The sequence below is a fragment of the Macaca mulatta genome, chromosome 12 (genome assembly GCF_049350105.2).
Source record: "Macaca mulatta isolate MMU2019108-1 chromosome 12, T2T-MMU8v2.0, whole genome shotgun sequence".
NCBI classification, from domain to species: Eukaryota; Metazoa; Chordata; class Mammalia; order Primates; family Cercopithecidae; genus Macaca; species Macaca mulatta.
The window spans coordinates 107,723,032-107,738,873 of NC_133417.1; the positions used below are offsets into that span (position 1 = coordinate 107,723,032).

At 43.1% G+C, this 15,842-nt stretch overlaps 1 protein-coding gene across 3 annotated transcripts in view; it reads left to right on the plus strand.

The window, feature by feature from the left end:
• The window catches only part of BMPR2 (bone morphogenetic protein receptor type 2), a 202,264-nt gene that overhangs the window by 155,892 nt on the left and 30,530 nt on the right, over positions 1-15,842 (plus strand). For all 3 annotated transcript variants that reach the window (XM_015110639.3, XM_077956427.1, NM_001260859.1), the window contains exons 5-7: positions 603-694; positions 5,621-5,851; positions 6,829-6,943. In XM_015110639.3, the coding sequence (XP_014966125.1) occupies positions 603-694; positions 5,621-5,851; positions 6,829-6,943 (438 nt within the window). The remainder of the gene's footprint in view (positions 1-602; positions 695-5,620; positions 5,852-6,828; positions 6,944-15,842) is intronic.

Below are 15,842 nucleotides of genomic sequence, written 5' to 3' on the forward strand. Positions count from 1 at the left end.
AAAGTTTTTATAAAAATATTGCTTAGGGTTTTAAACTTTTAAAGTAAGTCATTATGAAAGTGTCTCCCAGAATTTGGCTTTCATGCTATTCTGCATTCATCTTCATTTATAGGTATTACCTAGTTTAGTAAATCGCTTTACTCCTATTGACATTAGGCGTAAATCTTGCTGCTAATCTTTCTGCAGCTCTTCTTTCTAAGTGTAATATTATAAAAAGTGTAAAAAGATATTCATTTTCAGGCCGGGCGCGGTGGCTCAAGCCTGTAATCCCAGCACTTTGGGAGGCCGAGACGGGCGGATCACGAGGTCAGGAGATCGAGACCATCCTGGCTAACGTGGTGAAACCCCGTCTCTACTAAAAAAAAAAAAAAAAAATACAAAAAACTAGCCGGGCGAGGTGGCGGGCGCCTGTAGTCCCAGCTGCTTGGGAGGCTGAGGCAGGAGAATGGCGTAAACCCGGGAGGCGGAGCTTGCAGTGAGCTGAGATCCGGCCACTGCGCTCCAGCCTGGGCGACAGAGCGCGACTCCGTCTCAAAAAAAAGAAAAAAAGATATTCATTTTCAGAAAACCATATAATAGTAACCTGTTTCCTGTTCCTACAGGAGACCGTAAACAAGGTCTTCACAGTATGAACATGATGGAGGCAGCAGCATCTGAACCCTCTCTTGACCTAGATAATCTGAAACTGTTGGAGGTAAGTTTGCTTTTAGATTATGGACTATTGTTTCTACTATGATACTAGACCTGGAACAGTGACTTCATTCACTCATTAAGACATTCATTCATGGCCGGGCGCGGTGGCTCAAGCCTGTAATCCCAGCACTTTGGGAGGCCGAGACGGGCGGATCACGAGGTCAGGAGTTCGAGACCATTCTGGCTAACACTGTGAAACCCCGTCTCTACTAAAAAATACAAAAAACTAGCCGGGCGAGGTGGCGGGCGCCTGTAGTCCCGGCTACTCGGGAGGCTGAGGCAGGAGAATGGCGTAAAAACCCGGGAGGCAGAGCTTGCAGTGAGCTGAGATCCGGCCACTGCACTCCAGCCTGGGCGACACAGCGAGACTCCGTCTCAAAAAAAAAAAAAAAAAAAGACATTCATTCATTTATTTAACCCTTATTTACTAAATTACAATTTTTTTGTCAAGGCCTATTCTAGGCACTGGGAACATAGGTGAACAATACAGATATGTCTCCTGGGGCTTGTATTTGAGTTGAAGAGTCTACAAACAGGTACAGGAATGTATAATATAATTGCAAGTAGTAGTAAGTGCTGTGAAGAAAAGTATAGTGAATAAGAGGCTGGGTGCGGTGGCTCAAGCCTATAATCCCAGCCGAGAGGGGCGGGTCACTAGGTCAGGAGATCCAGACCATCCTGGCTAACACGGTGAAACCCTGTCTCTACTAAAAAATACAAAAAACTAGCCGGGCACAGTGGTGGGCGCCTGTAGTCCCAGCTACTTGGGAGGCTGAGGCAGGAGAATGGCGTAAACCTGGGAGGCAGAGCTTGCAGTGAGCTGAGATCCGGCCACTGCACTCCAACCTGGGCGACAGAGCGAGACTCCATCTCAAAAAAAAAAAAAAAAAAGAAAAGAAAAGTATAGTGAATAAGAAAATGATGAAAAGGGAGTTATTAAAGAAAATATGGGCCAGGCACAGTGGCTTATGCCTGTAATCCCAGCACTTTGGGAGGCTGAAGCGGGTGGATCACCTGAGGTCGGGAGTTCAAGACCAGCCTGACCAACATGAAGAAACCCCATCTCTACTAAAAATACAAAATTAGCCAGGTGTGGTGGCGCATGCCTGTAATCCCAGCTACTCAGGAGGCTGAGGCAGGAGAATTGTTTGAACCTGGGAGGCGGAGGTTGCAGTGAGCCAAGATCGCACCATTGCACTGTAGCCTGGGCAACAAGAGCAAAACTCTGCCACAGAAAAAAAAAAAAAAAAAGAAAAAGAAAATATGGCCAGGTGTGATGGCTCATGCATGTAATCCCATCACTTTGGGAGGCCAAGGCAGGGGGATCCCTTGAGGTCAGGAGTTCAAGACCAGCGTGGCCAACATGGTGAAACCCTATCTCTACTAAAATACAAAAATTAACTGGGAGTGGTGGCACACGCCTGTAGTCCCAGCTGCTTGGGAGGCTGAGGCTAGCGAATTGCTTGAACCCAGAAGGTGGAGGTTGCAGTGAGCCAAGATCATGCCACTGCATTCTAGGTGACAGAGCAAGAATCCATCTCAAAAAAAATAAAAAATATATATATTTTTTTATTTAGAAAGAGGTTGACCTTTGAGTAGAGATTTGTACAGGGTATGAGGATAAAGACATGAAAGTTTGAAAAGAGTGTGCCACAAGGAATCCATAATAGACAACAAATAAATACTCCTTGTCTGCATATAGTACATATTTTTGTAGATACATAAGGCTCTTATATATAGAATTTAAGTTTCATTTGGTGATATCTCAGAAGCTACATTAAAAGTGTTACCATGATGAGTGTTTTTATGATATTTGTTAAGATTGACTTGAAAACTATGGTCCCCAAACCAGAGACTATTAAATAATAGATATGATAGATTTGACTATATAAAAAAATTGTAAGAACTTTCTGTTTTGGGAGAGACATACCGTAAACAAAGATAAAAGCCAAATTTGAAAAATAAATTTCAACATATAAGGGAAGACTTGATAAAGAACCGATATAAATCAAGATGAAAGAAACATTCTATAGCAAATGGACAAAAAGTCTAGGTGCTGTGACTCACACCTGTAATCCCAGCTCTTTTGGGAGGCCGAAGTGGGTGGATTGCTTGAGCCTAGGAGTTCAAGAGAAGTCATAGGCAACATGGTGAAACCCCATTTATTTTATAAAAAATACAAAAATTAGCTGGGTGTGGTAGCACATGCCTGTAGTCCCAGCTACTCGGGAGGCTGAGGTTGAAGGATCACTTGAGCCCAGGAGGTAGAGGTTGTGGTGAGCCTAGGCAACAGAGACCCTGTCTCAAAAAAAAAAAAAAAAGAAAGGGACGAAATATATTAACTGCCAATTCACAAAAGAATTAAGTGTGGCTGAGAAATGTACAGTAAGATGTCCAATTTATGAGGCTGAAAGAAATACTAGTTAACCCATGGAATTTTAACCATGATTAAGTGATAGAAACACTTCCAAACATTGCTGAATTAATTATATATTAATACAACCTTTTAAAAGGACACTTTGTATAATTTTTACTTGGAAATAGTGTATTAAACACAACATATATCCTTAAATAAATGATGGTAAATCCCCCACCTGTTTTAATAAAAAGTAAAAGCAATCCCCAGAAGCCAAAAATAACGAGAATGGGTTACATTTTACTGGTTCTTTGTGTGTTGAGTAATTTTTTTGTATTCTGGATATTGCGAATATTGTATTGTGGAACACTGGACTCTTCTAAAGTGTGTCAATTTTTGCTATTTTAGTAAGCAATTAACTTGGTTGAACATATACCACAAACCTGTCTGGGGCAGAAACTCAAATCTCAGTTCAGTGATTTTATCTTTTTTTTTTTTTTTTGAGATGGAATCTCGCTCTGTCACCCAGGCTGGAGTACAAGGCACGGTCTCGGCTCACTGCAGCCTCCACCTCCTGGGTTCAATTGATTCTCCACCCTCAGCCTCTATATAGGGATCTTTATGCAAGTATTTAAGTCTCCACACAAGTGACTACAGGCGCATGCCACCACGGCCAGCTAATTTTTGTATTTTTAGTAGAGACGGGGTTTCACTATGTTGGCCAGGCTGGTCTCGAACTCCTGACCTCATGATCCACCTGCCTCAGCCTCCCGAAGTGCTGGGATTACAGGCAGGAGCCATCACGCCTGGCCTCAGTTATTTTATCTTTAGCTGGAGACTGTCTTATATATTCATTGGGTTTCCCTCTCTCTGAATTTCTCCTTTCTAGGGTTCTCCCCTCACTTTTTAGCAACTGTGGCTGTCCCAAATATGTCCTGAGTTTCTCAAGGCCAGAACAATTTTCTGTTTTTCTTTTTTTTTCTTTTTGAGACAGAGTCTCGCTAGGTCGCCCAGGCTGGAGTGCAGTGGCACGATCTCGGCTCACTGCAAGCTCCACCTCCCAGGTTCACGCTATTCTCCTGCCTCAGCCTCCCGAGTAGCTGGGACTACAGGCACCCTCCACCACACCTTGGCTTTTTTTTTTTTTTTTTTTAAAGTAGAGACGGGGTTTCACCGTGTTAGCCAGGATGGTCTCGATCTCCTGACCTCATGATCTACCCACCTCGGCCTCCCAAAGTGCTCGGATTATAGGCGTGAGCTACCACACCTGGCCTCTTTTTTTTTTTTTTTTTTTTTTTGAGACGGAGTCTTGCTCTGTCACCCAGGCTGGAGTGCAGTGGCCGGATCTCGGCTCACTGCAAGCTCCGCCTCCCAGGTTCACGCCATTCTCCTGCCTCAGCCTCCCGAGTAGCTGGGACTATAGGCGCCCGCCACCTCGCCCGGCTAGTTTTTTGTATTTTTTAGTAGAGACGGGGTTTCACCGTGTTAGCCAGGATGGTCTCGATCTCCTGACCTCGTGATCCGCCCGTCTCGGCCTCCCGCTGGGATTACAGGCGTGAACCACTGCGCCCGGCCTTTTTTTTTTTTTAATTGAGACAGAGTCTTGCTCTTTCGCCCAGGCTGGGGTGCAGTGGTGCAGTCTCAGCTCACTGCAACCTCCATTTCCCGGGTTCAAGTGCTTCTCCTGCGTCAGCCTCCTGAGTAGCTAGGATTACAGGTGTGTGTCATGATACCCGGCTAATTTTTGTATTTTTAGTAGAGACAGGGTTTCGCCACTTTGGCCAGGCTGGTCTCAAATTCCTGACCTCAAGTGATCTTGCCCGCCTTGGCCTCCCAAAGTGCTGGGATTACAGGCGTGAGGCACCATACCCTGCCTAGAATGATTTTCTACAGCAATTTTAGTTCCACTGCATGTGCTGATTTCAGCCTGCCCTCAAGCTAAAAGCCATAAAAATGGGTAACTTGCCCCATGCCACTTTTTTCTCAAAGCCTTAATGCCTCTCAAGATCTGCCTTTAGATCTTTTTTTTTTTTTTTTAATTTTGTCCAGCATTTATAAATGTTCTCTGTGGGCAGGCTGGGTCTGATAGGAGCTTCATCAGCCATACTAGAACAGAATTTATTAATTTCTTGATAATGGAATAAACTGTAAGCAACAGAGAGCTGTGGCATTCCGTTTAAATTTGTACTTTATTGGCTGGGCACGGTGGCTCATGCCTGTAATCCCAGCACTTTGGAAGGCCAAGGCAGGTGGATCACGAGGTCAGGAGATCGAGACCATCCTGGCTAACACGGCGAAACCCCGTCTCTACTAAAAATACAAAAAATTAGCCGGGCGTGGTGGCAGGCACCTGTAGTCCCAGTTACTCAGGAGGCTGAGGCAGGAGAATGGCGTGAACCCGGGAGGCAGAGCTTGCAGTGAGCCGAGATCGTGCCACTGTACTCTAGCCTGGGCGACAGAGCAAGACTCCGTCTCAAAGAAAAAAAAAATAAAAAAAAAATTGTACTTTATTATTTAGTAAATTTGATTGTTCAATTGTGATATTAATACCTTGCTTTCTTTAAAACACAGCTGATTGGCCGAGGTCGATATGGAGCAGTATATAAAGGCTCCTTGGATGAGCGTCCAGTTGCTGTAAAAGTGTTTTCATTTGCAAACCGCCAGAATTTTATCAACGAAAAGAACATTTACAGAGTGCCTTTGATGGAACATGACAACATTGCCCGCTTTATAGTTGGAGATGAGAGAGTCACTGCAGATGGGCGCATGGAATATTTGCTTGTGATGGAGTATTATCCCAATGTAAGTTCTTCATAAAAAATAAACTAAAGTCACGTGCGGTGGATCACTTGAGGCCCAGAGTTCAGGACCACCCTCGCCAAAATGGCAAAACTCCGTCTCTACTAAAAATACAAAAGTTAGTCGGGGGTGTGATGGCGCACATCTGTAATTCCAGCTACTTGGGAGGCTGAGGCACGAGAATTGCTTGAACCCGGGAGGCAGAGGTTGCAGCGAGCCGACATTGTACCACTGCACTCCAGCCTGGGTGACAGAGCAAGACGCCATCTCAAAAAATAAAAAAAAATAAACTGACATTTATATTAGTTGTTAATCAGACTTCAGAGAGGACCACTGTATTACAGATAGAGCATTGCTGACTCACAAACTGGATTATTCATGTCTGCAGTGAAATAAGGATCTCACGCCAGAATGTGAATCAACTAATTATACTGTTTGTTTTGCTGTCTCCTCTTTCTTTCTATTTTTCTCTTTTTTATTTAATTTTTTGACAACAAGTTTTTCCATGAAAGAAGCAGTACTTTGATTGACATTCATTCTGATGCAAACTTCTTTTCTCATCAGCAACTGGTAATAGTTTGTAGATAAGCACTTTGAGTAGCACCAGTACATACATGAATATATTTACAAAAGCCTTTTATTTTCTACTTATTAACCATAACAATATAATCTATATTCATACTGGTGAGTGATACACTTTTCTATCTTAATTTGATCAAATAATTGTTTCAAAGGAAATAACCATTCATAATTTTTAATATTGGAGCCATAAAAATTGATGTTTAAATTCCCTTTACCTTCCCTTCCTCTCCTCTCTACACACACAAATGTCATCCTAACTCTTTCAAGATTCTGAAATGTAGTAGTTCATTCGATCTTCATGGAATCCTAACCTATTTGCAAATTCTTTATAAGGATGCGAACTTACCTCTTCATGTTAAAAATCTCCTCTTTTTTTTTGCATTTTTTCCTCTATATAGGGATCTTTATGCAAGTATTTAAGTCTCCACACAAGTGACTGGGTAAGCTCTTGCCGTCTTGCTCATTCTGTTACTAGAGGACTGGCTTATCTTCACACAGAATTACCACGAGGAGGTAAGAGAGTCAGTAGATGTAATTGACACTCATGTGGGTTCAGAATTCACAACAGGAAATTTTAATTATATCTTCAAAGTATAAAAGTATAATTTATCTTATCAGAGATTTATTATTAGCTAGTTGTTTGAAAGATTTGGCATGTAATGTATTTGAGATGTAACAGAAAGAGCTTTCCTATGCAGCTGCCAAGATGGCAGAGGGGCAGTCCTGGTGCTTGATAGCTGAGTCCAACTGCTGGGCTACCTGGAGGCTGTCATGACCCAGCAGAGAAAGTAGTGGTCATATGCTGAGAGGACATCACCATTTCTGGCAGTTTCTACAGAAACAAGTTAAAGTACCTAGCCTTCCTCTGCAAGCAGACAAACACCAACCTTTCCCAAGGACCCTACCATTTATGGGTCCCCAGCCATATCTTTTGGCAGACCACCTGCAGTAGGCTGCCCCACAACACCAAGCAAGGCTAGGCTTCCCTGGATCACTTCAAGGTGTTTGATGGAATCCCACTGCCATATGACAAGAAAAAGCAGATGGCGGTTTCTGCCACCCTCAGGGTCATATGTCCGAAGCCTCGAAGGAAGTTTGCCCTACCTGGGGCACTGGGCTCACAAGGTTGACTGGAAATACCAGACAATGACAGCCACCATGAGAGAAGAGAAAGGTCTATTACCAGAAGATCTATTACCAGAAGAAAAGCAGCTCATGAGGCTATGGGAAAAGGCTGAAAAGAACATTGACAAATACATGAAGGTGCTCAAGGCCCACAGACTCCTAGTGTGAGTCCAGTAAAGACTGTTTATTCCTCATGCTTGTCCTGGCCTGCCCTTCTTCCATTGTTGCCATGGGGATGTAGGGGACCCAGGGGCAACAGTCCAGGTGCCATAGGCAGCCTGGGACTTACAAAGCTGGAGATAAGAAATGAATCTTAGTCACTGTCTTTCTATTAGGTTACTTTAAACAACTCTAAGAGTTGTGCAGACATAATTTGTCTATGATGTACTTGTTTGCAAGAGAGTTTCATCAAATCATTAGTAAAAACAACCAGCTACTTCAGTTGGAATGTTAGCAGCCCAGGCGCGATGATTCATGCCTGTAACCCTAACACTTTGGGAGATGAAGGCAGGTGGATCGCTTGAGCTCAGGAGTTTGAGACCAGCCCAGGTAACATGGTGAAACCCTGTCTTTACAAAAAATACAAACATTAGCTGGACATAGTGGCATGCACCTGTAGTCCCAGCTACTTGGGAGACTGAGCTGGGAGGATTGTTTGAGCTTGGGAGGTGAAGGTTCTAGTTAGCTGAAATCACACCACTGTATTCTAGCCTGGCTGACAGCTAGACTCTGTCTCAGAATAAACAAGAACAAAACAAAACAAAAAAATAGCAAATGTGTATAGGAACACTAATTAAAGAGGTGCCCTACCTTGTGAATGGGGAATCTGTTTATACTTCCTACCTCGTCATATACTGTACTCTGCAGCTGTTAGGATGTGAGAAAATGCTTCTAGGAACAGTATGAGCCTGGTGTTGTACAGGGTATTTATGGATGTATAGGCTAGGAATATATGCACCCAAGGGATTACAGGCATTGTATTCCATTCCCTATACTTTGTGATGAGAAACAAATAATTTTAAAGAAAAAAAGAAAAGAAATATAACAGGAAGAATAAGAGAAAGAACTTTGGCTGGCATGGTGACTCATGGGTGTAATCCCAACACTTGGAGCGTTCAAGTGATCTCAGGGATCACTTGAGCACAGGAGTTTGAGACCAGCATGGGCAACATAGTGAGACCCTTTCTCTACAAAATGTAGAAAAGTTAGCCAGATGTGGTGGCATGCGCACATAATCTGAGCTACTTAGGTGGCTGAGGTGGGAGGATTGCTTTGAGTCCAGGAGGTCTAGGTTGTAGTGAGCTGTGTTCATCCCACTGCACTCCAGCCTGAGTGACAGAGTGAGATCCTGTCTCAAAAAACAAAAAAAATGAAAGAAAAAGAACTTCAAGACTTATAGGGGCCATTAAGAATTTAATTCTTGGCCGGGCACGGTGGCTCATGCTTGTAATACGAAAACTTTGGGAGGCCGAGGCGGGCAGATCATGAGGTCAGGAGTTTGAGACCAACTTGACCAACATGGTGAAACCCCGTCTCTACTAAAAGTATAAAAATTAGGCAGGCGTGGTGGCGCGCTCCTGTATTCCCAGCTACTGAGGAGGCTGAGGCAGGAGAATCGTTTGAACCTGGGAGGCAAAGGTTGCAGTGAGCTGAGATCACGTCACTGCACTCCAGCCTGGGTGACAGAGCGAGACTCCCTCTCAAAAAAAAAAAAAAAAAAAAATTCTTGTCCATCAATAATTTCTGAGTTGGGTGCAGTGACTCATATCTATAATCCCAACACTTTGGGAGGCCTAGGCAGAAGGACTGCTTGAGCCCAAGAGTTCAAAATCAGCCTAGACAACATAGTCAGACCCCCATCTCTACAAAAAGAATTTTTAATCAGCTGGAGGTGGTGGAACACACCTGTGGTCCCAGCTTCTCAGGAGGCTGAGGTGGGAGGATCGCTGGAGCCCAGGAATTCTAGATTGCAGTGAGCTATGATCATGCCACTGCACTTCAGCCTGGTGACAGAGTGAGACACTGTCTCAAAATAAAAGAAAAATGAATTCCTGTTCATACTCTGAACATTCTTCCTCCAACATATAAATGCGAGCATACTTAGAAAATGTTCTTTTCAAAAGAAACTATCCACGGAGTAAACAACCTACAAATGAGAGAAAAATTTGCAAACTGCACATCCAGCAAAGGTCTAATATCCAGAATGTATAAGGCACTTAAACAATTGAACAAGCAAAAAACAGCCACATTGAAAAGAGGGCAAATGACATCAATAGACACTTGCCAGAAGACAACATATAAGCGGCCAACAAATATATGAAAAAATGCTCCATATCACTAATCATCAGAGAAATGCAAATCAAAACCACAATGATAATACAGTCTTACACCAGTTAGAATGGCTGTTAATGAAAAGTCAAAAAACAACGGATGCTGTTGAGACTGTGGAGAAAGGGGAACACTTATACGTTATTGGTGGGAGTATAAATTAGTTCAGCCACTGTGGAAAGTAGTTTGGAGATTTCTCAAATAACTTTAAACAGAACTACCATTTGACCCATCAATCCTATTACTGGGTATATATCCAAAAAGAAACAAATAATTCTACCAGAAAGACACAGGTCTTCTGTTTTTTACAGCACTATCCACAATAGCAAAGATATGGAATCAACCTAGTTGCCCATCAGCAGTGGACTGGATATACAAAATGTGTTACATGGCCAGGCGCGGTGGATCATGCCTGTAATCCCAGCACTTTGGGAGGCTGAGGTGGGCGGATCACCCGAGGTCAGGAGTTCAAGACCAGCCTGAGCCAACATGGAGAAACCCCATCTCTACTAAGAATACAAAATTAGCTGGGCGTGGTGGTGCATGCCTGTAATCTCAGCTACTCGGGAGGCTGAGGCAGGAGAATTTCTTGAACCCGGGAGGCAGAGGTTGTGGTGAGCTGAGATTGTGCCATTGCACTCCAGCCTGGGCAACAAGAGTGAAATTCCATCTCAAAAAGAAAAAGAAAATGTGTTACACATACACCATCGAATACTACACAGCCATAAAAAAGAATGAAATCATGTCCTTTGCAGCAACATGGATGGAGCCGGAGTAGGTTATGCTAAGCAGGAACAGAAAACCAAATACCACATTTTCTCACTTTATAAGTGGGACGTAAACATCGGGTACTCATGGACATGAAGATGACAGCAGTAGAAACTAGGGACTACTGGAGTGGGGAGAGAGGGAGAAGGGCAAGGGCTAAAAAACTAACTGTTGGGTACTGTGATCGTTACCTGAGTAACAGGATCATTTGTACCTCAAACCTCAGCATCCTACTATAAACCCAGATAACAAACTTGCACATGTACCCCTGAGTTTAAAATAAAAGAGACCAGGTACCATGGCTCACACCTGAAATCCCAACACTTTGGGAGGCTGAGACAGGCAGAGAGCCCAAGAGTTGAAGACCAATGTGGTGAAACCCTGTCTCTACAAAAAGTATAAAAAATTTAGCCAGGCATAGTAGTGTGCACCTCAGGAGGGTAAGGTGAGAAGATTGTTTGAGCCTGGGAGGCGTAAGTTACCGTGAGCCAATATCTTGCCACTGCACTCCAGCCTGGGCAACAGAGCAAGACTATGTCTGAAAAATAAATAAGGATAGGCACAGTGGGTCACGCCTGTAATCCCAACACTTTGGGAAGCCAAGGCAGGTGGATCACCTGAGGTCAGGAGTTGGAGAACAGTCTGGCCAACATGGTGAAACCCCATCTCTACTAAAAATACAAAAAAAAATTGGCCGGGCATGGTGGCAGGTGCCTGTAATCCCAGCTGCTCGGGAGGCTGAGGCAGGAGAATAAACAAGAGCGAAACTCCATCTCAAAAAAGAAAAATAAGTAAATAAATAAAAGAAAAAAATGTTCTTTTGATTCTAGGGCATTTTCAGACTTTTTAAAGCTCATTTATGGACCTTAGGTTAAGAACCTCTTAGCTAGGCTATATTTTCCTTGTATTTATTTTGTTTAAGTGAACTACAGTGCATCATTAATTGTTTTTAATTTTTAATTTTTGTGCATACATAGTAGTGTATATTATGAGGTACATGAGCTTTTTGTTGTTGTTGTTGTTGTTGTTTGTTTTTTTGAGACAAGTCCCGCTCTGTTCCCCAGGCTGGAGTGCAATGGCACAATCTCAGCTCATGGCAACCTCTGCCTCCCTGGTTCAAGCAATTTTCCTGCCTCATCCTCCCAAGTATTACAGGCATGCGCCCAGCTAATTTTTGTAATTTTTTTTTTTTTTTTTTTTTTTTTTTGAGACGGAGTCTCCTTCTGTCTCCCAGGCTGGAGTGCAGTGGCCGGATCTCAGCTCACTGCAAGCTCCGCCTCCCGGGTTTACGCCATTCTCCTGCCTCAGCCTCCCGAGTAGCTGGGACTACAGGCGCCCGCCACCTCGCCCGGCTAGTTTTTTGTATTTTTTAGTAGAGACGGGGTTTCACCATGTTAGCCAGGATGGTCTCGATCTCCCGACCTCGTGATCCGCCCGTCTCGGCCTCCCAAAGTGCTGGGATTACAGGCTTGAGCCACCGCGCCCAGCCTAATTTTTGTAATTTTATTAGAGATGGGGTTTCACCATGTTGACCAAGATGGTCTTGATCTCCTGACCTTAGGTGATCTGCCTACCTCCGCCTCCCAAAGTGCTGGGATTACCAACATGAGCCACCGTGCCTGGCTGGCTTTCGTTTCAAAGTCACCTCATTGTCCATCATGCCAGTCAGCAGGGAAAAGTAAGGGAAGGTAAAAGGAATTGTCCCTTTCTGTCTCCAGAAGTCCCACTCCTATGCTTGTTTGTTTCCCAGAACCTAGTCCACACTTAGTTCCAAAAGAGCCTGGGAATATAGTTGTTGTTGTTGTTGTTTCCTGCTTGCATTGCTGCCTCAAATAATATTGGGTTCTGTTACTAGGTAGGAAGAGAAGAATACGTTGTGGGGTTTAGTCTTTGCTCGTGTTTCAGAGCTATGTAGTTATATTCCTTGTCATAACTGTGGTCTTCCTCACCTTTCATGCATATTTTTGCTAGTTGTTCAGAGCATCTTTTTTTTTTTGAGACAGAGTTTAGCTCTTGCTGCTCAGGCTGAAGTGCAGTGGTACTATCTCAGCTCCCTGCAACCTTCGCCTCCCGGGTTCAAGCAATTCTCCTGCCTCAGCCTCCCGAGTAGCTGGGATTACAGGCACGCGCCATCACGCCCGGCTAATTTTGTATTTTTAGTGGAGATGGGGTTTCTCCATGTTGGTCAAGCTGATCTTGAACTCCTGACCTTAGGTGATCTGCCCGCCTTAGCCTCCCAAAGTGCTGGGATTACAGGTGTGAGCCACCGCGCCCAGCTTGGAGCATCTCTTTAATACATTTGCTTTCTCAGTTTGTTTCAATATACACCTCACCTCATAGACACCCCTAAGTTAACTTTGCTATAATTCTGTCTTTGTGCTTTCTTCTACCCTCATCCCTTGCTGCATTTTCTTGTCATATTATAGCCTTGACATTATTTTTTCAATCTCTCTGACATTTTTAGTGAAGAGAACTTTAATATATCAGTTTCTTAGATCTTTGTTCCATTGTATATTAGCATGGATCATTTTTTCTAGCTGATACTTCATGTATAAATAATTTATCCTGAATAATTTATCAGTTCATTTATCTTGACATCTTGCTTCTCCTAAATACAGAATTGTCCAAAGTATTGCCTGTGTCAGCAACTTGATGCACTTACTGTAGTGCTTTAGCACATTAACCACTGGACTGTGTCCACTTAGCTCTTAAATATTATACTGCCTTTAAAACGTTGGCTTAGCACAGAACTTAAAATACCATCCTTTTCAAGGCTTGCATAATTTAGCAAGGTTTCAAGTCAAATGTAGGCTGAAAAGAATGATTGCCATCAGATATAAGTTTTATTTATTTATTTATTTATTTATTTTCTTTCTTTCTTTTTTTTTTTTTTTTTTTTTGAGACGGAGTCTCGCTCTGTCGCCCAAGCTGGAGTGCAGTGGCCGGATCTCAGCTCACTGCAAGCTCCGCCGCCCGAGTTTACGCCATTCTCCTGCCTCAGCCTCCCGAGTAGCTGGGACTACAGGCGCCTGCCACCTCGCTCGGCTAGTTTTTTGTATTTTTTTAGTAGAGACGGGGTTTCACCGTGTTAGCCAGGATGGTCTTGATCTCCTGACCTCGTGATCCGCCCGTCTCGGCCTCCCTAAGTGCTGGGATTACAGGCTTGAGCCACCGCGCCCGGCCTAAGTTTTATTTAAACAGAACAGTTACTCTGAAACATTAGCTAATGTTACCACTAAATAAGGGTAATAGTCACCTTTTTAAAAACTGAGTACATAGATGCTGCTATTGCATGTAAATATAGTAGCTATTTGAATTTGTGGGTTTTTTTTTTTTTTTGAGACAGAGTCTCACTCTGTTGTCCAGGCTGTAGTGTAATGGCATAATCTCAGCTCACTGCAACTTCCGCCTCCTGGGTTCAAGCGATTCTCCTGCCTCAGCCTCCAAAGTAGCTGGGATTACAGACACCCACCATCATGCTGGGCTAATTTTTTGTATTTTTAGTAGAGACAAGGTTTCACCATGTTGGCCAGGGTGGTCTCAAACTCCTGACCCTAGGTGATCCATCTGCCTCAGCCTCCAAAAGAGCTGGGATTACAGGCGTGAGCCACTGCGCCCGCCCAGAATTTATGTGTTTTACCTGATTATTTAAAAGATATTCCCTGGCCAGGCGCCGTTGCTCAAACCTGTAATCCCAGCACTTTGGGAGGCCGAGGTGGGTGGATCATGAGGTCAAGAAATCGAGACCATTCTGGCCAACATGGTCAAACCCCGCCTCTACTAAAAATACAAAAAAATTAACTGGGCATGGTGGCACGTGCCTGTAGTTCCAGCTACTCGGGAGGCTGAGGCAGGAGAATCGCTTGAACCCGGAAGGCAGAGGTTGCAGTGAGCTGAGATTGCCGCCACCGCACTCCAGCCTGGGCGATGGAGCGAGACTCCATCTCATAAATAAATTAATTAATAAATAAAATTCCCAAGTACAGATGTTTCTTGACTTACAATGGGATTACATCCCAATGAACTGATTATAAATTGGCTGGGCATGGTAGTTCATCTCTGTAATCCCAAGCACTTTAGGAGGCCGAGGCAGGAGAATCAAACTCCTGAGCTCAGAAGTTTGAGACCAGCCTTGGCAACATAGTGAGACCCCGTCTCTACAAAAATAAAAAAATTAGCTGGCTGTGGTGGCATGCACCTGTAGTCCCAGCTATTTAGGAGGCTGAGGTAGGAGGATTGCCTGAGCCCAGGAGGCTGCAGTGAGCCAAGATCTTGCCACTGTACTCCAGCCTGAGCAACAGAGCGAGACACTGTTTTAAAAAAATGAAAGAAAAAAAAAAAACATCATGAGTTAGAAATATTGTAAGTTGAAAATGCATTTAATACATTTAACCTACTGAACATCATAACTTAGGCTAAACTATCTTAAATATACTCAGAACACTTAATTAGCCTACAGTTGGCCAAATCATCCAGTACAAAGTCTACTTTATAATAGATTGAATATCTCATGTGATTTGTTGAATACTGTTCTGAAAGTGAAAAAAAGGAATGAAGTATGGTTTCTACTGATTGTTTACTGCTTTCACACCAATGTAAAGTTGAGAAATCATAAATCAAACCATCTGTAAGTGAAAGATCATCTGTATGCCTATACTATAATATTTTTACTTGAAGTGCTCTTTCACTGAATTCTGTCCTTCCCAGCATCTTCAGATATAACTTTGTTATTTAGGGTAGAAATTTGGTAGTAAGGAATTACACTGTTATTACTTATTCAGCTGTTTGTTGCTTCAGAATAAGGAAGAATTGAACCTATTTATTTCTTTGTAATAAGATCTCCCTATGAATTTTTTCCATATTATAATAGCAATGCATGCTTATTACCAACGAAATAGCTGACCAGAAAATAGATACAGACAACTCAGACTTCACCAGAAAATTACTGTTAAGTAGTTTGTATATAGTTTTCATGTCGTTGGGAGGGCAGGTGGGATAGCACTGGCAATATGTGTGTGTAAATATCCATAGATTGACTATTTTTGTTCGGGTTTTAAAAATATATATATAACTGATATCTTGTTGTGCTTTCCTTTGAGATATTTGCCTCCTGCAGTATTCTGCCCAGGGCAGAATTATTGTATGTTCCACCCTCCTTCCACACCCAAATAAAGAAAATTAAAATGAGTAC